The sequence below is a fragment of the Acipenser ruthenus genome, chromosome 9, assembly GCF_902713425.1.
Source record: "Acipenser ruthenus chromosome 9, fAciRut3.2 maternal haplotype, whole genome shotgun sequence".
NCBI lineage: Eukaryota > Metazoa > Chordata > Actinopteri > Acipenseriformes > Acipenseridae > Acipenser > Acipenser ruthenus.
The window spans coordinates 16,264,328-16,289,913 of record NC_081197.1 but is presented as its reverse complement, the minus strand read 5'-3'; the positions used below and the strand labels follow the sequence as shown (position 1 = coordinate 16,289,913).

Below are 25,586 nucleotides of genomic sequence, written 5' to 3'. Positions count from 1 at the left end.
GAACTAAGTTGAATTCATATTCAACCAACCTGGAAGAAAGCAGTGGAGTCAACTCTGAATCCATCAGACCCAGGTTGCCTCACTAGAGAGAGTGCTTCAGGGTCATCCACTGCCAGCAGTGCGTTGAATCGCACATCGCCAAAGGTTCTGGCTTGAGTCTCAGGCTGAGCCTTGTCCTAAATGAAGAAAAGAGAGATGAGAATATTGTATCATGGCTTTGTATTCAGTGACTACAGTGGCAATGCAACAGTAGCACTAGGGAAGCAATTCTGGTATGAGGCATTGGTAGAATGATACCAGTGGCAACTTTTTTCATAGTTTGGCAACAAGGGTATTGCAATGGTATGACTTGATGGATTGATCTGTATGATCTGTTTTATTACATTTGTAATAGGGTGTCACAAAGACGGCCGGAGTGGGTGGCGTCAGACCAGAAGCAGGAAGGAATACAAACACAGAGACTTGGATTTTGGTTAGGCTGAGCGCGTGATCGCGCTCAGCATTTAATAAACAGACAGAAAATAAAAGGTTGGAACAGACAAAAACACTGGACACGGCACTACACGCCAAAATAAATAGACAAACAAAACGGACTACACAGTAAACAGACAGTGCACAGACAGACAAACGAAACACGGTGAGTGAGACAGTTATTCACTTTTATATTTACGTTCTTTCTTATTATTTAATTTCTCCTTCTCCACACTCGTTCTCCACTCACCGAACACCTAACCACAAGTGACTAAAACGTGCATCTATATATACTGTTGTGCTGGGATTCAATTACTAATTAATTACTCACTTGAATCCCAGCACGTGAATTCATTACGTGAAACCCCGTGTTCACATATTATATTTTAAATGCACGTGCGTGATGTGCAATCCCGTGCCTAAATACAAATCTACACTTTTTAAATACACGTGAAACACAGACCCGTTTATATCCCGTGTACCAATCTATACACCAACATTTACACACGCACGCATACACACAAATGCACACAGGGACGGGGCACATTGCCACATAGGGTTAAAAAAAAAAAGTAATCCAAAGCAACAGAATACTTAGTTGGAAGCAACACATTTGACTACTTACAATGATCTTGAATCTGTACAGGAGAGAAGGGGAGTCAGCCAGACAGCCAAATTCAGATTTTGTGGGGTTGTACTTTGGTACATATCCATCAGCGCCAGTGCACAGGAAAACTTTCTCAATGTTGCACATGAAAGAGTCCCCCAGATTCTGTACTGGGTCTACCATCACACGGCCATAGATAACGTCACCTGTGGAGAGGGCAATCGGTTGGTATGGAGAAATATTGGAGAAGAGCATTCAATACATATAATGGGTCATATTATGAAAAACTGCCAGTAATGTCTTTTATCGTCATGATAAGAGATCTGGCAGCACAAACTTACTCACAAAGCCCCTTTACAGAGTTAAAACACTGAGCGTGGTTTCTCAAGTTATTTACTAGTACCATCCAAAGATAACAAATTACAGTTTTCTTACATCTTTTGCTTGAGAGACTCCCTGCGTTTGAATCTCTTCAATATTAAATAACTGGCAGCTTGAGGTTCCCTTACAAAAATATATTGTATGAAGTACTGCAATATATATTATTTATTTATTAGGTGCTACTGTGGTATAACGTAGTATTTGAACACAGTGGGACCTATTTTGAAAAGAATTGTTTTATACCTCTGTGTGGCTTTGCACTCAATATAGTAACTTTGTAAATGCAGCACAATAAAGCAAATTCTGAATAGTAATGTTGAATACATGCTTTTTAAATGTAAAGAACATTGACCTGGGTACCACAAGGGGATTCTATTGCAACATCAGTGCTATGAGTACCCTGCACTGCCACTGCTCATTTACTGTATCCAGAAATAACCAAAAACCACTGCCACTGCAGCCCAAAAGAGACAATTAAGAGTTTCCATATGTGATGCCATACCTTCTGCGAAAGCAATATCACTCTCCTGCCCGAATCCCATAGAACCATCAGATAACCAGAGAGCTTTCTTTGACAGCAGGATCATCTGTGTGTTCAAACTGAACTCAGCAGCCACAGGGTCACTCACCTGGAAACAACATGAAATAACAGATTTCAGCATTCCGTTTTTCAGGAATATGAAACACAAAACAGTGGGCAAAAGCTTAAAGATGAACTTCTTGATATACTTATTTTCAAATTAAAACATTGAAACGTTTTATTTTGTAGACATTTCTTGTTAATTAATCAAAGTCAAAAGTGGAATGTTTCCTGTTATTTTTAAATTATATTCAAACCAACAATGTCCAAGGGGCAATTCAATAACCCCTTCTTGGAGGGTTCTAAAACTCTGGGTACCTGTTGGAATCTGATATCAAGGTCAAAGGTGATGGGCTCTCTTGGGCTACAGACTACTGGAACGCTGTACTCTTGGTTTGGGGAAGCTGTACATGGGATAAGTTTCACAGTGTATGTGCCCGAGTAATCCCGAACCTACAGGAGGAGAGATATATACAAACAGACATAGTATTAGAAATTGGACCTCAGAATTCAACAAAGTAGTACACAAATGGAAGAGGGACAAGAACTGTATAGGCTCTATCAGATTATCACATTCCTCCCTTTGATATAAAAAAAATGTGCCTTAGACCCAACAGTGCAACAATGACATTAAATAAGTATTTAAGCCAAAACTATCAGGCAAGCTCAAGGAACATCTTCCTGTTCCAACAACTCAGTAAGCTGGGAAGCTCACAATAAATCAGGGTTTCAAGTGCAAAGACAGTAAAATGTTATTAATTTGTGAAGTCTCTAAACACTCGTTGACTGTGATGCTTACAGCAAAATCAGAAATGAAGGTCCATTGCTGCATAGGCTGGTTATAGGTGGGCTCGTTTCGGATCAAGCTCAGGCTGAAGGTAAGACCTGGGTGGTCAGCGCACATTATCATAGAGGAGAGGGAGGATGCTGGAAAAAAAGAAAGATAGAGGATTTAGTTTTGGTGTTTTAAAGCTATCCTTTGAAAGTTAACTAGTGAGAATCACCTTGCAGGTAGGAGCAGTTACATTATTTAAAGCTGTTTCCTTACAGTTTCATATTTTTATTTATATTGTATAAATCAACAAACACAAAAGACAAAGGTACATTTTAAAATGGTATCGTGCAGATGGATCGCCTGTAAATACCATTGCTTTGTATATTTGCACTGGATCGAATTCCTGATATACAAAAAAAAGTACAGAAGGATGTACTTATTGTCTAAAAAAGGGAAATCCGCTTTCTGTAAAACGAATTTGTTCTTCTTCTCACTGTACACATTACATTTCTGAGTGGAGTGCAGTTTTAGAGCTGCTGTAGTTATCTGCCAACTGAGCAAAGGTATGACATTCCCAGTTTATGTTCAGACCTGGCCTACATCGACAGAAGCAGGAAAGCTTTTCTATTTAGTGGATGTGTATTTAAATGAGTAGGAGTTATTTGACGTACAGCTTATTTTGGAGTGCATGTCCATCATGCCACAATCTCTAAATTGCCCTGGAAACCATTACAGTTTTTTTTATCAAGGTCCAATAAGATAAATTGTCTTTGAAGAGTTGACAAAAATGATCGTTTTTTTACAGAATGTACAACACACGCTGACGTGCCTCAGGCATGCGTTCTGCAGTACACTTACCGGAATGGGAGGTCACAAACAAACCACGGAATCGGACCTCTGTCCTGAAATTTACAACCAGGCGCCCCTCTTCATTGATGCGCATGCTGGTTGGATAGAGGGCACCTGACAACAAACAACAATGGATTTATAAAGACATGATAATCAATTCAAAAATCTCTGAAGAAGTTAATCCTATTCCAGAATACACAAAAACACCAAGTCACTTTAAAGGATTTTGTATAATGTGTATGTATACTAAATAGAATACATATAACTACAATGCAACACTGGTACATAATTGATAAATTAAAATAAACTACAATACACCATCAGTCATTCCCTTTATATACAGCAGAAAACATAACCATAATAATATGATTAAAATGGTGAATGGTAAACATACAAAAATATGATTCACATTTTAACTTATTCAGGGCTCCCATGTTTTGCCTAAAGTGTAACATTTTCCAAAGTCAATCATATCTATCCAACCAGATCACTCTATTATAGTAAATTATGTCACCATACATTACAGTTGTTGCTGTTTGTAGTTTTTGTAATGAAACTACTATTCCATCACTCTAGCAACTATATGTGGAATATTGCCAAAGAGAGCAACACTTATTTGTTGGAATAAGATTATTTAAAAAAAAAAAAAGTGAGATTTTTATTTATCTTTATAAAAGTGTTTTGTTATTTGGGCTAAATGTTTAAAGTTAAAAAAATACAATAAACAACTCAAATTGTTTCTTGCATTTAATATTAGTTTAAAAAAAATAAAACAACAACAAACATGTTTTAGTTTTACTTTAAACAATGCAAATTGGAATTTGCACAGTAGTAAAGAGTTCAATCAAAATTCAAAGGATTATAACTTTTTTTATACTTCTACCTTAGTTACTCTTACTTAGTTTCTTACAGTTTTGTCTTTGTGATTTAGTTTACCATTCTTTTTTCATGCATACTTTCACAACACTTTACCACACATTGCTATGCTGCCTGCCGAAGTAAGGTACCTACCGCAACAAATCCTAAAAAACCCAGACCCTGGTCACTGACCTTGTAACTCAGCTTCTGCGGGGCTGCCGATGCCATCCTTCCACAAGATGGCAGTGTCATACACAAATGTCAAGCGGAGCTCTGATTGCAGGTCGAAGTGCTGCCAGCCTCCCGCCCCCACTGGGGAATGGAACACATAGGACACGTGCAGTGGGACTCGCAGCGTTACATAGGACTGCACAAGGTTCAGCACCTGGTAATAAAAAACACAGCAACTCTTTTTAACACCGTAGTCTATCTGTAGTTGCAGGTCCTGATCCTGTTGTTATATTTAAGTCAACAAAAGAAATTATTAACCATTTCTATCCTGTATTACAGTATAAGTCCTATTGCCTAACGTGTATTAAATTAAAAAAAAAAAAAAACAGAGTTTCAAGAATATCAAACTTAAGCCAATAATTGGTATTTTTATTCATAAAACTAACTGAAAAAAAACTAAACAACTGAATAACACCCTATTCACAGTACCATTTTAACTAAATCAAGTTTGCAGCTCATGAAGCATGATTTCAACTGTTTAAGAGAGGGTTAGAATAAAAATATATAAATGTACTTATTTTCCAAAAAAGGGTAAAACGCTTTCTGTGGTTCTCTGACTGTGACTCCAGTTTATAGCCCAACTTGGCCAGTATTGACAGAAATAGCAAAGCTTTTCCATTTATTGGATATACGTATGGCATATTTGAGGTGAAGCTTATTTTATCCATTGTGTTAAGCCAAAACCACAATCTTTCATTGGAACTGGTAAAACCGAGTTGATAAACAGTCTTCAGGGACCAGAGAGGAGTAAACTTATATGAGGAGGTCCTGACCAATACAACGCCAGGTTTCTAAACTGGTTAAGACTTGGATCTTATTTATTTATATTTCCCAAAGGTAATTTTAGCTGACAATGGACACAAACTGCTTATTACTAAATCACTTTGAACTACGAAGCTTTGTTATGGTTCTGGAAGCAACACTTTAAAAGTGTTTTTCTTTCCCTCCATTTTTGTTTTATAAATCTGTAAGATCAAGCTAAAACCAAAAATACAGACCCACTATGTCTTATATTTAGTTTTCATCAATCTCCATATGAGAACTACATTTGCATCCATGCATTATATGGGATTAAAAGACGTCAATTTAAACTGTATAGTGACGGTAGGACTAATGCAAGCTATCATGCGCTGTCAAAGCTACACTTGCTTGCAATGGAAATGTAAAGACCTGTTATGACTTGAACAGCTTTAACTTTTGTAATGAATGATTTGCTACGGGGCCTCAGACACCGAATGCCTTTGCTAAATGGATTCCAGCAACCCTGTCAACCTGCAAAACATTTAACCCTTGCATCCTCCTGGGGCCTGGTTCCATCTGCCCATTTCTCACATTGAAGTGGTCGGACCTCATTTATTGTCCAGTTTTTATGTTATGATTGTCTTTGAGGTTTTGAGATGAATACAAATGCCTACCAGGCAATACTATGTAAATATGTTTTAGCTTTTTTTTTTTCCCGCAGTGAGGCAGTAACATGTAAAATGACATGACATTTATTCAGTATATTGTATCCAGTTTTAAGTCAGTTTCAGCCACACAACAGACCACACTGCAGTCTACTGATGTTTTCCTAGTATAAAAAGCTAACAACTGTGTTTTTCCTGTCAGCTATTAAACATGAAAGAGTAACCTTACTGCGTTTTGATTTTAAAAAGTAAACCTATACATTTACTGGGTTTAAAACAAATGTTGTTTATTTCTGGAGTATGTAAAATAATGAAATGTGTTCACTGCCAAAAGCAAAAGGACTATTTTAAGTGCATTTGTATTTATTTTCCATGTCTATTATGGTCATGTATTGCAATATTATATGAGGTTGAAGTTGACGTGGTGCAGCTGTGTAATACTGCCCACTTGAAAAAAACATAAGCTGACTTTTGAATTAAGGATCACATTCTTTACTGAAACTTTTAAGTCCCTTTATTCAAGACAGTTTTTACTTCAGTAATTATACACTGCTTTAAAAATATATTTTAAAAAAAAATACCAACATAAAAACCAAAGGAAATCAATCCATTTTCTAACAGCAATAAAATCCTCATAAGAGGGCTTTACCGTCTGGTAAGGCCCTTCTCGTTATGCTAAATGCCCTTGTGACATTTAATGGCACAGGACGGCAAAAGTCCTCTTCTTCTGTTGCTTAAGGAACAATTTACATCAGTCTAGTATAATTCTGCCTTACTATAGGTCTTCAACCATGCGTTATAAGGCTTTGTGCTGCCAAGGATTTAAATGATATCCTGAGAATGAATGACCTTTTCTAGCTTTTCAAGGTGCCGGTTCCACACCCCACTTAAATGAGGAGGCACATTTAAACAATTCAGTCCCACTTACAAACACTGAAATTGCAACCTGCGTTCTGCTTGCCTGTTAATATTCAACCTGTTTTACATTCCTGACAAAGGGAAGGATTTTCACTGCCTCTCAGTTTTAACTATTAATGCCTGCTATCACAGGTCTGTTTGAAAAACAGTGATCTATCAAAGTGATAACCCAAACAGAGCAGGCCTGAGTGTCAGGCAGGTCAAAGGTGGAATGTGGAGATAAGAAAATTGTGTCCAAAGGATTTAAACTGAATAAAAAAAGGACTTTGCTCGCCTTAAGCTTTTAGAAAGGACTGAACTTTTTAACTCTGTATTGTCTTCCAGGTGCCTCTTACACTGTTCTCTACAGTGACTGAACACCAGTCCTGTTTACTAAAAATGGCATTTATTTAAAATTTGAAGAGTATACAGTAATGCAGGGGTCTCCAACCCTGGTCCTGGAGAGCCCCTATCCTGCAGGTTTTATAGGTGTCTTTACATCATCAGTGGCTAAAGATCTGGAATACCTGTTAATCTTGACTTAAGCCAATAATTGGTTCAGTAACGGAGAGATTGGTTGAAACGAAAACCAGCAGCCACAGTACCTCTACAGGACCAGGGTTGGAGACCCTTGCAGTAGTGTGACAGAAGCGTCACAGCCAAGCTGTTACTGGCAGGAAGAGAGACACAGAAAGCTGCTCTTTAAGCACTGATGTGCACATTTAATAATAAGCACAAACACTAAACAAAACACATTAACAAATAAAAAGGCACAAGGGCCAGAAGGTCCATACAAAAACTCACGCACAATACAAACAAGACAGCAACACAAACATGAAACACGGACCACGGACTGCGGACCACGGACCACGGACCTCCATCTCTAACGCCAACATCAATCCTAATCCTCTCTAACACCCATGATCACCCTATAAATACACCTGTGGCTGAATCCTAATTAATCATTTAATTGTTTATTCAACTGACTGCTCCAGCCACATCCCCAAGTGTTTTTGCAGGGAGGACTTTAACCCCCTCCCTGCCACCCAATACTACCCCCCCCCCACATACACACCTTTCACCCTGCAGCACATAGCCAAAGGAAATACAAATCACCAAACTTTGAAAGGTCAAACCCATAGCATAGCATAGTCAACACTAGCTCATTCGTCCATTGAAATAAAAATGCCTCAACTTCATATGCATTGGTGTAAACAGCAGTTCTTCTCAGCACTTGGCTGTTTTCTCTACAAGAGCAGTCTGAGACGAACTTTTAATTCATAAATATTGGCCACAATAAAAAATTCAGACAGTACGAGTGGTAGGCAGTTAATTATTTTGGTAGAAAATGTTATTAATGTTACCCATAACATAAAAATTGGTTTTGTAAATTTCTTCTAAAAATAAAACAAGACCTATTTATTTTGTTTATTTATAAAAATGCCTGATTTTAAATTTTGTACTTACTAATAGTTAGGCTTTTTTAAATTTTTAATTTTTTTTTCTTTTTACATTTTTTGACATGCTTGTTTTAACTAGACCTACTTCATTGTTTATTTTTGTTTAGCATTTTAAAGTGGTCCAGACCTAGGGACAGTTACAGTTATACTAGTGCAATTTGTAATTAACTGAATTACAGTGTAATTGAACAGTTGAACATTGGCACACATGCAGCACTGTAATTGTAATTATACCATATACAGTAATTGATGAATTAGTTAAATTACACATTTATTTGTCATACGATCATTATTCTTGTATTTTCAACCGTTTTTAGTGACCCCATTTGTATAAAAATAAAGGTTATACAGTATATTTTTTGTATTTGTACCTGTAATTATTGATTGGTTATTTACAATAGAGTGAACATGTTAATGTGGGTAGTTGTTTATGTAATTACTGCAGCATAATTGTAACTGTAATTGAAGATGAACAATTTAGCATTGTAATCGTAACTGCAATTTCAGCAAACACTTCTGCTCTAATTGTAATTCCCAGTATAATTATAATTGACCCCAGGTCTGAAGTGGTCTTGACTGTGAACGTCACTATATAAATGTAATGTTATTGTTGCTGTTTTACTCAGTTTTCAATTTAAATTCAATTCAATTTAAATGTGTTAAATAAATCATTGTGGTGAGAAAGTCCAATTACCCAAGCCGTTGAGGTGTTACATTTATAGGGAGAAAATATCTGTAATTTCACATTCATCTGTATACTTTACGTGGAGAAACAGTCGAGCTGTGGGTGTGTGGTATACTGAAAAACTGGGCAATCTGATTATGAATTAAATCCTATTTAATTGAATTATAAAGTGATGTGAAAAAAGGGAATTGGATTAAGTAGCCCAGTAAACTGTAGGAAATTGTATTTGTCTCCTCGAGTAGTTAAATAAAAACATGTCAGACAACTGGAGTCTGTTCCCACCACCACAACCTGTAAAGTCACAAGCGTCTTGCAGTAAATAACATGTAAACAGACTCAAAACAAATATAAACTCAACAGGAACAGCCCTTCACCAGACAGCAAATAGCAGGGTTCTTAACTAGCAATAATGTGTTTAGTTACTGCTTTTGTATTCTTTGTTGTCTTATTTACGAGAGAATGTACCTTTTTGATTACTAATAGATGAGTTTCCAAGCTGAATCTGTGCTTCCGATGAAGCATGCTTACTTAAGGCATGCTTTACTTAAGTCAATAAAAAGATGAGATAGGAACAGCCTGTTTAAAGAAAATACATTTTTTATCCTTTTTGGCACCTTCTACCCTCATTACATTTCTATAAATGCCAAGACATCTGTACAGTAGATATTTACAGATAAAATAAACAGGTTTTTGTTGCATTTTATCCCAGGGAGAGGGGTCTTTAACACAAGAGGAGTGATGAAAAGGAGACTGATTGAAGATTTTTCACTTGGGGTAAGTATGGAATGAGATGGAGAACACATGCTGGGCAGAGATGACAATACAACTCTTAAAACAGTAAAGCTGCTTATTCAATTCAATTTAAACAAACACAGCCTGACTGTCTGATATGGTACATACATAAGCTTGGGATACTGCAGTGTTTAATGTTGTATTTTTCTATTTATTCTACATATTTTAAAAGTAAAAGGTAGTTAGCTATATTATGGTCTATCCTTCTAATTTGGTGAGAGGTTTCAATTAACTACACTTTAACCAAAGCTGCTTGTGATGTGTGTTCACAAGAAACTGGGCAGATATCTTTACACACAGGCCACCAAAAAGCACCAGATACAAATTAAGACTAGAAACTGAGAAGTAAAATTCTTGCAATCTCTTAACCAAACTGCCCAGCAACAAGTTCAATTGGAGCTTGACCACTGTCCATTCTGCTGACCAGGTTTCATTCCACCCCTGAGGGGTGAGGTCAGAGGTCAAAACTTTAACCTGTCTAAATCCCCTATTATCTAAATTGGTGGTGCCCTGACTCTTAATAAATAAACACATTAATAATATGATATAAGTGTGATTATTTACCTGGCCATCTGTCCCAATGGTGCCCCCGCAGTCTGTGAGGAGCTCAGACATGTCATAGTAGCTGACAAACTCCCAAAGACAGGCCTCCAGGTTAAGGTTTCTATAGAAGCGGAGGGTGTTGGACCCCCTGAGTGCCGAGCTGTACTGGTAGGGGGATGTCTCTCCAATCACTTCAGGGTTTTTGGTGGCATCTGTCAGGAAGCCGTAGCGGGTCTTCACCTCGTTGTAGTCCAGCAAGTTTGAGCACTTGTGGTTCCCAACACGGGTTCCATCTGGACTCAGCGTTAATTCGAAATTGGATAAGTCTCTCGTGGAGATGACGGGAAGCATTCCTGTGGGAATAAGAACAGTAACAGTCTGAATATGTGTCTACAGGAATACATGACGGAATGGCGGTGCAGAGGAGCATGGTTTGTTGGCAGTGCTCATACACTTACATCAAACTCCTTTTATTTGCATCTGATCCTATATCTCTTGTTGATTGTGACTGTCTGCTATGGAAACATGCACCAGAGATTCAAACTGTTCAATAATTTGTTTCAGTTTAAAAGTGGGAATTTTGGAACTAAGCTGATTTTGTTTAATGTGTTATCCAGGACTGCAACATGCAGGTATCCTTAAGAAAACCACATACAGAACTATGACAGAAGTCATCCATGTTGCAGGACAGCTATGCATTCTCCAGTACTAGTCAATACGCAGTACTAGAATATGAGGTCTACCTGACCCTATCTAGGCAGTTCTACAGGTGAAAATACATGACTGAAACTGTCATTTCCTAGTACTATCAAACACAATAGATATGGTGCATTTTATATTTTCTCAGAAAAAGGTGCATTTTATATTTTCTTATATTCAGCATGCTTTTTTTTAAATTAATTTAATCTAAAAGCAACCCAGTGTAAGTTACACTAATGTTAGTGCTAATGCTTGCTCACCATCGATGTGTGGCATTGTGACAGTAACTTTGATAAGGTTGGGGTGGTCTGGGTCTTCAGGTCCAGTGTAGCGCAGCTTTGCAGAAAAGGGCTCGGCTCCCACCGCCCCGACAATGCGGGGCTGGCACATACCTGAGAAGAAACAGGGTACACCGTGATACAGCAGAAACCATTGTATTTGTACAGCCTTTGCTGCATGATTTTCTCACCAGCGAAATGTAATATCATAAAGCATAGAAAAACAGCTGCTGTGTTTTAGCAGGCCTCATACACTCCACAGCACCATCTGTTAGATGTTGATACTGGGGGGGATTTGGGCAACCATAATATTTATACACTTCTCTGGCATGTATTTAGAATTTGTTTTATGGAGTGACGACACCCACGTTGGGAGTAATGAGATTATATAAAAACTACTATAAATCGTGAAATCAATCAAAATAGCAGATTTCAGAAGATTTTGCCATATGCTTTATCACGTCAAAATCAACATGCAACTGACAAAAATTCAGCAGATAACGGCATTAACTGTACTGTGTTCTTTTTATTTAATATGCATTTAAAATATGTTTTTTATGAATAGTTGAATCTGTCTCTTTTGGCACAAGAATGTCTTCTCGGTTTGCATATACAGTATAATACCCACCCAGAATCAACTGTACTAATGGACTTGTTCGGCTTTGGTTTAAAGAACATTAAGCAAGCATTACCGTCCTCCACGCTGGCTGAGACGATGGGGCTCATCAGCTCCAAGCCCTCGTCCCCGTTGGAGTTGACGGCTCTGGCGGCACACTGCACCCGGGAGCCTGCCTGGAAGTAGATGGAGTCCAGGGTGATGAGCTTGGAAGAGGTGAAGAATGTGTCGAAGTCCACCTCGCGCATGGGGCTGGTCACTCCATCAGGGCCAGTGGGGGCGCTCACCAGCCAGCGGTACCGTGTGAGAGTGTTGTTGATGTGCTCGCTGGAACAGAGGGAACCTGTCTTGTCGTAGTCAGAGTATTTAGGATTGCAAGCCTGGGTAGGTGGGAGAAATACAAAAAAAACAAATGAAAATGTAATGGGGAAGAAATTGAAAAATGCAAAAATGTGCTGCCTGCTTTTTTATGTATGTATGTATGTATGTATGTATGTATGTATGTATGTATGTATGTATGTATGTATGTATGTATGTATGTATGTATGTATGTATGTATTAAATTCTGGTATAGTATAAACTTGACAGAATCTTGATTTTTCTTTCACTGCCGCAGTACAGTGGTACTGTAGAGCGGTCAGAGCAAGACACAGTGATCCCAGTACCTGGGCAAACCTGCTGCTCATTCCTTGAGCTTGCACTTGAACTTTCAGGGGAGTACTTACTGTGACACAGACAACGGGATAACCAGCAGGTGCGTTCGGGTTCTCTCTAGTCCTGACAGTATCGTCATACAACAACAGAGACACAACATGTGGCACGGATGGGAAAGTCACATCAGCCATGCTGTTAGTCTCTTCAATGTAAATGATTGCTTTGTTCATCTGCAAAATAATGTTCAAATTTGATTTTTAAAACGAGTATAAATGTTTCAGAAAAACATCAATACTACGTTTTTTTTTTGGATTCACTAATGTAGCTGGTAATTCTTGCTAAAATCATGTATTACCGTTCAAAAGCAAAGTCATTAAGTAAAAAGACACATGTATCTTTCTGCATTGAGCAACACTGTACAGTATGTCTGTAACAACTAGTTAAGGATATACAAAAAACATTACAGGTGTTGGTAACATGAAGAAGCAGGTCGCCATGACCTACATTCACAATGCATCTTAAACAAATGGCCAAGCATAATATAAAACAACAAGCTAACAAGATATAGCTTTCGACAGCTAAAACAATCAGGGAGTAGGCCACCACCATCACTTGTGGAATCACTTCTTTTAACAAATGTACTTGAAAAGTTTCTTCAAATTAGACAAATTCATGTGCACTGTATACAGCTCACCATGACCTAGATTTGTGCTAAGGAACAGTAGAAAATGGTAAAGCCCTTGAAAACGGTTAACTGTGTGACTTGGTTTTGCCTGTTAGCATACCTGGGTCTCTGCTACCATGTTCTCGTCAGGTTTCAGATGTATGGTGAAGGCCTCTCTCATCTCTCTCACCCCGTCGTACAAAACCTCAACCTCCACAATGTGCTGAGTTTCTCCTTCCTTGAATTCAATTTCTAAGAAAGGAAAGGCAAAATGTATTAACTTAGGTTTAACTCTTAAAGCTGCCAGGTCCCTAAAGGTAGTTTCAGCTGCAGGCACACAAGCTTCCTTCCCCCTCAAAGCCACATTGTTAAACATATAACATTTATAGAAAAGAGCTACTTTAACTTACATATGTAAAACAAAGAACTACAGAAAAAAACCCAGCAACCCATGGAATATTTCTACTAATTATAAATTACTGTTTGTTTTCTGAATATTTCACATCCAGTTGGTTTTCTACATGCTAGCAGACCCTATTTTTATAAAGGTCCTAAATATTATTTTTTCTTCTTCTTCTTCTTCTTCTTCTTTTTTTTTTACATAACCTTGTCATAACAGTTTTTATATATATATATAATAAAGACATCTTCTACTGTATAAGCTCCCACAGTAGATAATAAAAATGTAATCTCATATCTCATAAAAAAAATGATTTCGCTACTCTACAAGGATAACTGTACACCGATTAATATTTAGCTATGAAACACTATTTCAATTTTTGCTTAATTGCTTTGAGATATACAGCTTTGCATTAGGCACCTCTAAGGCACTGTGAACTGTTTGAAACTGTGAAGGCTACATACATTTCTATGTATCTGTGCTATATGTCCATATAATATATAATGTTGGGCCAAAGTACAAATGTTGTAATGGGTTTCAAGGTCATTAGCTTTCATACCATTTTCACTTGTCTCTGAGTTTTAATCATTACGTCATAGAAGTTGAATAAATTGTTAAGGTGAAAACTTGTATAAGCCTGCTACGAATCCCCACTATAAAGCTTCTCCTTGCCTACCTTCAGACACAGGGTGGTAGTCCTCTCCAGAGGTGGCAGAGCCGTCCTTTGTGTGGACCCTGACAATGGACACCTTTGAAGTGTCTCCCAGACGAAGGACTGGAATTTTAACAACGGTGATCTGCCCAGCTTCCTTGGGTTCGCTGACGCTGAACTTTGTCTCCCCAAACTTAATGATGGCCTCTGTAATCAAGAGCAGGAAGATTTTAGAAAGGGTGAAAGAGAAATGTTAGTTTACCATTATAAATAAATTTGTGATTACTTGACACTGCATTTCTAGCGCTTCTATTTCTGTATATTGTACAAAAACCACACACATCCTGCAAATTTACAACGTTTTAACTCAAAACTCAGATTTTGAAGAAAACAGTTTCACACATAATTTTAAAGACAAAAATGTATTAAATTATTGAGTTCTTTATTACCGTCTTAAGTTGTTCTTTAAAGAACAGCTTGACCAATCCTAGCTTTGCCTCACAGTATTATACAACGAGGACATTAAAAATCCCATGCCTGAATTAAATTAGAATTATGACACTTCCATAAAAATGTATAAAGTACAGCTATGGCAGAGACATACACCTAAATTTAATACAAGCTAGTAAAAATTAAAACAACATCGACTGTGCATATCGATTTACACTGCAGTGTCTCTTACTGTCTGCGTTGTCTTTGATTTTGATCAGTGTCTCCTTCTGTTCGCCAATAGAGGCTCCGAATGGCGACTCGCTCTTGGGGCTACCTAGGACCAGCCTCAGCTCTTCATCTTCTTCATGGATAGTATCATCTGCCAGTGTCAAAATGCATGGCTTCTCAATCTCCCCTGGAAATAAAGACAGAAGGTTACGACAAGTCGGTCCATAATCTTCCTTTTTAAATGTTTTATAGTTTTTTCTCTGATGAACTCAAATTAATATTGCCATAATAGATTAAATCATAGCACCCTCAGACTGATATGCATATTTACAAGTGGAGAATCAGTCTTGGAGGGATCCATCTAGCCCTGTTTATATTACAATTTTTACATACTACAATTGTATGTAAAACTATATTACAATTTTTAAAACAACACTATTAAGCAGAATTTAAAGCAGTGTTTAATCTCTATTTACCAGGCAGGAAGGAAATGATAGTATCATCTGTGTTTGGTCGTTCATCAAAGTCCATCATGACCTGTGCAGTCCCTTGTCGAGTATAACACCGGACTGTTGATTTGTAGTTGATATCTCCACTTCGATACACTATGGCAGTAATCTGTCCGTCCTCCTCGTTCCCCATGTACATTGGCTCTTTAAATTGAACCTTTGGCACTTGTGGAGGCGAAATGGAAAAACAATATTAGCCAGGTGCATGTGGTTTATACACACAGGTCTATCAACCTCCCTAGTGCCTTGTGTGACTCATATTTATTTAATACTGTGTATTCTGCTTTCAAAACGGATACACATTTACAGTCTTCAGTTTGAATAAATAAATCATAGCATTGACTTGCAACATCTCATTAACAGGGATGCCCACCCCCCCGTTTACCCATTTACAGGGGCAGGGAGCTGAAGATGTGTTTGAAAATTAGCCAGCGTGTTTTTTGAAAGAGTGCATTGGCCTAATGTCCACAGAGTAGGCAGGACTATGGGTGAAAATAACATCAGTTAAGGCTAGCAGTTGCTTGGCATTTTTTGAATATATTATATATTCACAGTTTTGTATATTAAGACTGATATTAATAACATTATAACCTAAAACATGGGATACCACAGTCCCTGTGTCTAGTATGGAATACTAAAGTAGGAAAAGACAAAAATAGATACAGTTTGAGATTAGATAATTTTCTGTTGAAACAATAGTGGTCCATTCTTGCATTGTATAAATCTGCCAACACTACAAACAAGTAAACTGGTACTGGATATGCTTAATCTGTGGAGAAACAGTGTGGCTTAGATCTTTACAGTAAAGGAGTGTGACAGTCTGGCTCGCAGTGGTGTGGTGGATGACGTCACGGACCAGGAAGTAACTGACTCCAAAACAGTGGATGGGCGGGTGAAACCGAGTGCAAAAGCACTCGGCGTATTTAATAATAAACAAACAACAGATTTAAACAAAATACAAACAAAAGGGCACGAGGGCCAAACGAATAAATAAACAAACAAGTAAGTGCCGTGCTGGATAATCCAGCACGTATTAGCAATTGTTTTTAAATGTTATTCGTTATTCCTTCTCTCCTCTCTCCGCTCCCCGTACTCTCTACTCCAACACCCCAACATCAAGTGCAGAGAGCTGCAGGTTTATATACTCTGGCCGAGGGATTAACTAGTTGGTAATTATCTTATTATCCCCCGGCCAGAGTCTGCACGCGTTTGGTAAGGATGCATGACTGTCAGCTATTTAAGTAATCAGTAGCTGATCAGCCATGCATCCTCACGGGGTTTTTAAATAATAATAAAAGACGCGGCGCTTTTACCCGCGCCGCAAACAAAAATACAAATAATAATAAATAGGGGCGGGACACTCCGCCACACATGCCCCCCCTTGTGCGCAGCACACATGGCCCCAACGGCCACCTCCCCCCTCAGTCTTAAAGTCCCGGAAGAGGGGGAAGCAAGTTACTTCTGGGGGGTGGCCATGGTGGAATCTCTGGCACCCCCCCATTCTTCGTGGCCGGCAGCTCCCTCTTCCGGGGCTCCCGCCACACTCTATCCTGCCGCGAAAGTGCGGCTGGGGGAGCTGGTCTCCTGACCTCTCCCCCCTTCTTCATGGCCGGCAGTTCCCCTCCGTGGGGCTCCGACCACATGATCTCCAGCCGCGAAAGTGCGGCTGGGGGAGCTGGTCTCCTGACCTCCCCCCCTTTCTTCATTTCTGGCAGCTCCCTTTCATGGAGCTCCGGCCATCGTGTAGCGACCCCAGGCGAAGCAGGATCCCTGGCGACCCCAGGTGAAGCCGGACCCTCGACGACCCCAGGCGAAGCAGGATCCCTGGCGACCCCAGGCACAGCCGGACCCTCGACGACCCCAGGCGAAGCAGGATCCCCGGTGACCCTAGGCGAAGCCGGACCCTCGACGACCCCAGGCGACGGCAGCAGCAGCGGACCCTCGGAAGGCGACGGCAGCAGCAGCGGACCCTCGGAAGGCGACGGCAGCAGCAGCGGACCCTCGGAAGGCGACGGCAGCAGCAGCGGACCCTCGGAAGGCGACGGCAGCAGCAGCGGACCCCCGGAAGGCGAACTCGGGAGGGGAGCCCCTGGCCATGGAGGCGGCAGCGGGAGCTCCACTTCTCCCTCGTACCCTGTGTCCTGTGGAGAACAAAAGGCAGCCCCAGGCGATGCAGAACAGCCATCCCCAGGCAATGGCGATGGTGGGAGGGGAAAGCAGTCCTCCCACAGCGGCTGAGACGGAACCAGCAGGTATTTACCCTCTGCTGGTGGAGCTGGGAGTGGCAAGCAGTCCTCCCACGGCGGCTGAGGCGGAACCAGCAGGTATTCACCCTCTGCTGGTGGAGGTGGGAGGGGCAAGCAGTCCTCCCACGACGGTTGAGGCAGAACCAGCAGGCATTCACCCTCTGCTGGTGGAGGTGGGAGGGGCAAGCAGTCCTCCCACGACGGTGGAGGCGGAACCAGCAGGCATTCACCCTCTGCTGGTGGAGGTGGGAGGGGCAAGCAGTCCTCCCACGACGGTGGATGTGGAACCAGCAGGCATTCACCCTCTGCTGGTGGAGGTGGCGGAGGCAGAGGCAGCTCTTGCTGCTCTGCTCCTGGTGATGGTGGAGACAGAAGCAGCTCCTGCTGCTCTGCTCCTGGTGGTGGTGGAGACAGAGGCAGCTCCTGCTGCTCTGCTCCTGGTGGTGGTGGAGGCAGAGGCGATGGGGCGGATGCTGGCCACTCAGAGGGAGGCTGTGGCGGTGCTGGCTCCCTCTGCTGTGGCGGCTGGGCTGGTGTGTGCCGTGCTCCCTTCAGCAGCATAAATAGAGGCTGCTGGGGAACACCAGCATCCTGCCCTTCTCCCCCCCAGAAAAATTCAGGGGGTTGAGCCTGTAACTCCTCCCCTTCTGGCTCTTGGGACTGCAGCTTGGGTCCTAAGGCTGTGGAAGCGCAGACTTCCACCTCTTGGGCTATGGACGCACCGACTCCCCCCTCTTTGGGCTGTGGACGCGCCGACTCCTCCCTCTTGGGCTGTGGACGCACCGACTCCCCCCTCTTGGGCGTAGGACGTTCGGGCTCCTCCCACTCGGGCGTAGGACGTTCGGGCTCCTCCCACTCGGGCGTAGGACGTTCGGGCTCCTCCCACTCGGGCGTAGGACGTTCGGGCTCCTCCCACTCGGGCGTAGGACGTTCGGGCTCCTCCCACTCGGGCGTAGGACGTTCGGGCTCCTCCCCAGGCTGTGGAGGCGAAACCAGCAGGCATTCTCCCTCTGCTGGTGGAGACGGTAGCGATGGCTCCTCTCCCTCTGATGCTGGAGACGGTAGCGATGGCTCCTCTCCCTCTGATGCTGGAGATGGCAGCGATGGCTCCTCTCCCTCTGATGATGGAGACGGTAGCGATGGCTCCTCTCCCTCTGATGCTGGAGACGGCAGCGATGGCTCCTCTCCCTCTGGCGCTGGAGACGGCAGCGATGGCTCCTCTCCCTCTGGCGCTGGAGACGGCAGCGATGGCTCCTCTCCCTCTGGCGCTGGAGACGGCAGCGATGGCTCCTCTCCCTCTGGCGCTGGAGACGGCAGCGATGGCTCCTCTCCCTCTGGCGCTGGAGACGGCAGCGATGGCTCCTCTCCCTCTGCTGGTGGAGACGGTAGCGATGGCTCCTCTCCCTTTTGTGCTGGAGATGGCAGCAGCAGGGTCTCTCCCATATCCGCAGCCAGGTAGTTGAACACCATGGCTGCGATGTCTGGGAGGGAAGCTGGGTGGTGTTGCTGTTCCCAGGCCTCCCAGCGCTCCCCATCTCTTGCCCACAGGAGGTTGATCACTGCAGGGAGGGCTTCCTCATAATCCCTCCCCGGCTCCACCAGCCAGTCCCAGACTCCCTCAGAGGAGAGTGCATTCGTCCTCTTTGGAGGATGCAGGTCCTCCCTCACTGGACGCTCTGGCTCCTCTTTCTCCTGCCATGGAGGGGGTTGGTCGGGTGCTATGTGACCCTCCTCCCCAACAGCGAAGCACCACTCCTCACCTTTCAAGCAGGTGGGGCAGACGTCCAGCATGGTTGAGCTACAGTGGGACCTGCGACCGGCCCCACGCTGCTGTAGCTGCTGCTTCCTCCGTCCGCTTCTTCCCATATTTTTTTTTTCCCAAAAACACACAAAAACACTTTGAAAAAAAAAACGAACAAAAAAACGAGCTTTTCTTTCCTGGTCCGGCTATTGGAGGCGTTTGTTTTGTCCCACGCAGGACACCATATGTGACAGTTTTTGAATATATTATATATTCGCAGTTTTGTATATTAAGACTGATATTAATAACATTATAACCTAAAACATGGGATACCACAGTCCCTGTGTCTAGTATGGAATACTAAAGTAGGAAAAGACAAAAATAGATACAGTTTGAGATCAGATAATTTTCTGTTGAAACAATAGTGGTCCATTCTTGCATTGTATAAATCTGCCAACACTACAAACAAGTAAACTGGTACTGGATATGCTTAATCTGTGGAGAAACAGTGTGGCTTAGATCTTTACAGTAAAGGAGTGTGACAGTCTGGCTCGCAGTGGTGTGGTGGATGACGTCACGGACCAGGAAGTAACTGACTCCAAAACAGTGGATGGGCGGGTGAAACCGAGTGCAAAAGCACTCGGCGTATTTAATAATAAACAAACAACAGATTTAAACAAAATACAAACAAAAGGGCACGAGGGCCAAACGAATAAATAAACAAACAAGTAAGTGCCGTGCTGGATAATCCAGCACGTATTAGCAATTGTTTTTAAATGTTATTCGTTATTCCTTCTCTCCTCTCTCCGCTCCCCGTACTCTCTACTCCAACACCCCAACATCAAGTGCAGAGAGCTGCAGGTTTATATACTCTGGCCGAGGGATTAACTAATTGGTAATTATCTTATTATCCCCCGGCCAGAGTCTGCACGCGTTTGGTAAGGATGCATGACTGTCAGCTATTTAAGTAATCAGTAGCTGATCAGCCATGCATCCTCACGGGGTTTTTAAATAATAATAAAAGACGCGGCGCTTTTACCCGCGCCGCAAACAAAAATACAAATAATAATAAATAGGGGCGGGACACTCCGCCACAAGGAGTTTTGACAAAATAACACTGAAGTAAAAAAAAATGCTCACCATAACTATTAGCTGGCATATGTATATAAATAGTCAGACAATAAACTTGTAAAATTGTTCCTACATTAGCCACTTCTCAAAAAGGTTTCTTTAAATAGACACTGGAGCTGCCTATAAAACTTCATAATTTTTAAATCAAGATTTAAAACGTATTTACTTCATTTGGCTTAGCCTTCGACAGGTGGACCCAGTGCAAAGTGGACCTTATAGGAATAAGCCCCATTACTTTGTCATGAAGAAGTTGTGGTTATTGCTGTTTCTGTGAATATCTGAGAATTATAAGACTATATGTGCCATACAGAAGAACTGTCAGCTCCTAAGGGTTTTCCCAATGTATTATATATACTGCATATTTTTTATATAAGACACAGGAACTCCATCACCCTTTGCATCCAGAACACACTTGAAGGTGTGGTTCATGTACCAATAATTGAAATAGTTCTAACCTAATTTAGTTTTTCTGAGAGTATAATTCCCTTGAACAAGACACTAATAAAAACATCTGTCAACCTTTTTCAAGTAAGTTTTACATCAGGAGTTCCACTTTAGTAGAAAAATGCATACAAGGTGATCCACTTACAGTCTGAGACAGAGTCATTGATGATCACTGTGACTTTCCCTGGCTCTCCCACAATGCCGTTCATGGGCATCCGCAGAACAAGTTCAAAATGCTCTGGTCCCTCCAGGACTGGCTGGCCCAAGTCATCCAGAATAATCACACGGAAAGTCTGCATGTTCACTCCAGGGGCAAAGTCCAAGTTACGGCTGATACCCACATAATCTATACCAGCTAAAAACAAAAGAAAATACAGTAATTTGTAATAATTTCAGACAAACATTTAACCTTTCCAGTGTTCAAGATAAGAGCCCTTGTCATTTGGCAGTCCCAATGTACCAATGTCTGACAATGTGACCTTGCCATGTCTTTGCTATTTATAGAGCTTAACCGTCATGTATGGGCTCTTTTTAAAACCATATATTGCCACTTTCACATGGGGTGCTGTTTTGTTATAGTAATTGAAGAGAAGTCATTGGTAATCCAGTTATATGGAAGAGGGTTTAACATGGAGATGTGGTTCTTTACAGTAATGTCTAACCTTATGAGCTTTGATTTTGACTGTAAGTATAACCCTTAAGAAATGAAAACGATTTGTCATCGTTGATTCTGAATTTAGGAAAACTCTCCAGAAGTTAAAAGGTTTTGATAACCCGTCAGAAATCTGCATTTTCATTCACTATTCATGCTCATTAATTCAGGTGTGCTTTGAGAGTGTGGATTTAGTGTCAGATCCAAATTCCAAAGGTTGTTGTGGAACAGAGGCATTATTAGATGCCTCTGGATTGTTGGGGGAAAAAAATAGAATGCTGTTATGCCAATTACTACTTATATGGTAAATAGAATGCTGTTATGCTAATTACTACTTATATGGTATTGATATTACTAAATGGCTATTGGTGTACTATTTACCTACTGATTATAAATACTATACTATTGCAGGCTGTTAAGAAACAGCAAGCAGTAGTACTTAGAAGTTTTTAGTAACACTGAGTTTTAGGACACATTCTTTTCAACCTACCCCGTGACATTTTTTACCATTGAAGACATGAGAAAGACTTCTAGCCGAAACATAACATTATAAGGTTCTTTATGCTCTACTACTTATGCTACAATTGAGTGTTTTATAGTTATGGATTATGTACTTAGAAGTATCATACTACTTTATAAAATGTTTCAACTGTTCTTAGTAATAATTAGTACTGTAGTATTGCTGCTTGCAGTACCAAGTGGTACCTTTTGTATGGGATCTGCCACTTTCCTAATCCCTGCAGACCACAGCAGTGAGGCACGTTCACATTCCTGGGAACCCGCAGTCCTTCAAACAACCGGAACCAACCAGCACACACTGCACTCGAAAGCATAGCCTCTGGGCACATTTAAAATGCGAATAATAGAAAATGTTTGCATTCCTGATCTATACATCTCTGTCATCATCTCACTGATTTACCCCCCTAGCACCTAAAGGTAGAAGGATAAAACATATGCCCCCAGACACATTGTTTCCAATGGGGTCCATTGTTAACACATTTCACTGTGATTTAGAACGCTCTGGATGAAATTACTTTTAATCTCTTGAATGTGCTGTTAAACTTTACTATATAAATGTTTCCTTAAAAAGCTTCAGGTCCTTTTTCATATCTCCCCTAATCAGCAACTTATCATTTCTTCTAACTTTCTTTCACAACTCTGAAAACAATACAACCGCCATATCCTTTATGAAATTGTTTGGTATTGGAGTTTCCCAATGCCTAGTGCTGGACCGTTTTCCTTTTAAGAGAAAACATTTAAACAATTCTCTCTCCCACAGTTTCCGTAAAGCAGGATTAGGGTTATTTCCACAAAATAGAAAACAACAGATGTTAATCCCTGTACTTCCCAAACCTTCCAGAACGAGCACTAAAATACAGCAAATTGGGTAATATTAATGTTTAGCAACATCTCTGCTACTATTTTCATTCAGCTATAATTGCTGACTATGACGATAGACCACATTTTAAAGCAAAAAATAACGTTAACAGTATAACCTAAAAAGACACCAGTCAGAACAATCATTGAACTGAGTTCTCTTTCTTTTTTACTGCTACAATTGTTGTTTTTCTCTTGGACAATTTATCCTTTAAAGTTGTTTCAGAATTTGGATCTATAACTACTAAAAATTGTATTGTGAGGATACAACATATCTAAACTTGTGGGAAATAAATCTACAACAGAACTAGAGTGGAATCCCTTACCCCTGGGTAAAAGGATTCAAATTCACCATGATGGACTGAACAGGCTGAATGGAGATGAGGCTGAAAGTTTGAACAGCTTAGGGGTACAGCCAATGGAAGCATTACTAGAAGTGAAATAACTGTGTATCTTTGGTAATACACCAATAAAGTATTAACATAAAGGGTTCTGACTCAGTACTTATTATGTGTTAACTGGAGGGCTCTCTCAGTCTCTCACTGGACATTCAAATTTCATAGTGTTTTAGGGTCTTTTGCTGTTTCATATATATTAGTAATAACACTTATTCTTGACATAGGGTAGAAATGACAAGGCTCGGTGCAGTACTGATATTTTATATCCCACTGAAATACAGAATTTTTTAATGATCTTGCACTTGTCTTTTTGTATGTGCTTCTATACACATTGTTTTATTAAAGTATTTGCCTACAGTCATTATTCATTATAGATTTCAGGCTGTGGTTTTATGATGAAAGCCAGTCTTGAGTCCTGGGCTCACCTTCTGCAGACACTGGATCAGTTTTCCGGGATCGCACTGTGACAGTAGCCGTCCTGGAGAGGTCTGTCCCAGTCCTCCACACACGGACTTCCACGTAGCCATCACTCTCATCAACATGGTATTCAGTATGTCCAAAGTAGAAAACAGGTACTGGAAGAAGAAAAAAAAAGACTGAAAGGTCCCGAAAACATAGGTATGCTACACTTAAAAAGTCATTTATCTATGTGCCACACATTTCCTTGTGTGTATAAACTCTACAAAAACCGTAATCAATCATCTAATTATATTATTATTATTTGTTTATTTAGCAGACGCCTTTATCTAAGGCGACTTACAGGGACTAGGGTGTGTGAACTATGCATCAGCTGCAGAGTCACTTACAATTTCATCTCACCCAAAAGACGGAGCACAAGGAGGTTAAGTGACTTGCTCAGGGTCACACAATGAGTCAGTGGCTGAGGTGGGATTTGAACCAGGGACCTCCTGGTTACAAGCCCTTTTCTTTAACCACTGGACCACACAGCCATTTATTTAACAAGGTTTAAACTACATGGTCTCACTTATAACACAGAACTGGTCAGACATGCCCCCCTAGGGTGAAGACAGAACACAAGAAGAGGACAGAAGGGGGGCTACACACCCCTATTTATATGATACCCGCTTGTGTGGATTTTCTTTTGGACCCCACATTTTTCACACCACCCCAAAACAGCATGTATTACTTTGTGGTGTCTTTGTATTTGCAGGCTACACCCTTTATTGATGCATAGGCCAGCAGTTTGAACCCAGGCTGATTCAGTGGTTAGGATTTAATTGTAAATGATGTGATAAACCTTGAGCAAGCTGTGCCGTGTATACAAGCTGCTAAATTCCTGACATTGCTCACTGCATCGCAACAAGGCTAGGTGAAGACAGAACACAACAAGAGGACAGGACTGACCCCCTGGTATTTAAAGCCCAGGGGACAAACTTTTAACAAAATGGGACTGATTTTCAAAGCTTTGTACTCAAAACACCCTTTCAAGTTACAAAACGAGAATACACTTTTTTTTAAATAAAAAAACCTGCCTGAAATCAAATACCTGCTATGTTTATTTCTAGTTTTGTAACTTTAACAGGTATTTTTCTCTTTACTGTTTGGAGGCTTTGAAAATCATGTCATATAAAATCATGTCTTTTTATATGACATTGCTTTGAAAAATAACACAAAATAATACAGTTTTACCTAAGCATTATTTAAACTGTTTAAATGTATGGTCAATCTTCTGAAATGCATCAAATGAGCAGGTAGAGCACCAGCAGTAGCAGCAGTATCAGCAGCGCAATTCTTGATTTTTGCCGTTGCCTGAAAAAATTCCCAGCTACACAAAGGGATAGTGATTGTGTAATTTGGACATACACTGTTGTGCAAAAGTCTTAGATATGTTGCATTTTTCTACTCTGATGCATTATGAGCATCAACAATTTACTCAAAGCCTCCACTAGTGTTTTCTACTATTATAACA

The 25,586-nt window shown here is 40.7% G+C and overlaps 1 protein-coding gene across 1 annotated transcript in view; it reads right to left on the bottom strand.

Annotated features, from left to right (window-relative positions):
- The window catches only part of LOC117405959 (FRAS1-related extracellular matrix protein 2-like), a 96,716-nt gene that overhangs the window by 3,778 nt on the left and 67,352 nt on the right, over positions 1-25,586 (bottom strand). Inside the window, exons 7-23 of the mRNA XM_059031252.1 lie at positions 24,082-24,231; positions 21,375-21,584; positions 15,635-15,832; positions 15,181-15,345; positions 14,523-14,705; positions 13,568-13,698; positions 12,854-13,012; positions 12,205-12,508; positions 11,495-11,626; positions 10,557-10,888; positions 4,714-4,906; positions 3,673-3,777; positions 2,839-2,966; positions 2,358-2,492; positions 1,962-2,088; positions 1,097-1,284; positions 30-176 (exon numbers count right to left, since the gene is read on the bottom strand). Of these exons, the coding sequence (XP_058887235.1) occupies positions 30-176; positions 1,097-1,284; positions 1,962-2,088; positions 2,358-2,492; positions 2,839-2,966; positions 3,673-3,777; positions 4,714-4,906; positions 10,557-10,888; positions 11,495-11,626; positions 12,205-12,508; positions 12,854-13,012; positions 13,568-13,698; positions 14,523-14,705; positions 15,181-15,345; positions 15,635-15,832; positions 21,375-21,584; positions 24,082-24,231 (2,987 nt within the window). The remainder of the gene's footprint in view (positions 1-29; positions 177-1,096; positions 1,285-1,961; positions 2,089-2,357; positions 2,493-2,838; positions 2,967-3,672; positions 3,778-4,713; positions 4,907-10,556; positions 10,889-11,494; positions 11,627-12,204; positions 12,509-12,853; positions 13,013-13,567; positions 13,699-14,522; positions 14,706-15,180; positions 15,346-15,634; positions 15,833-21,374; positions 21,585-24,081; positions 24,232-25,586) is intronic.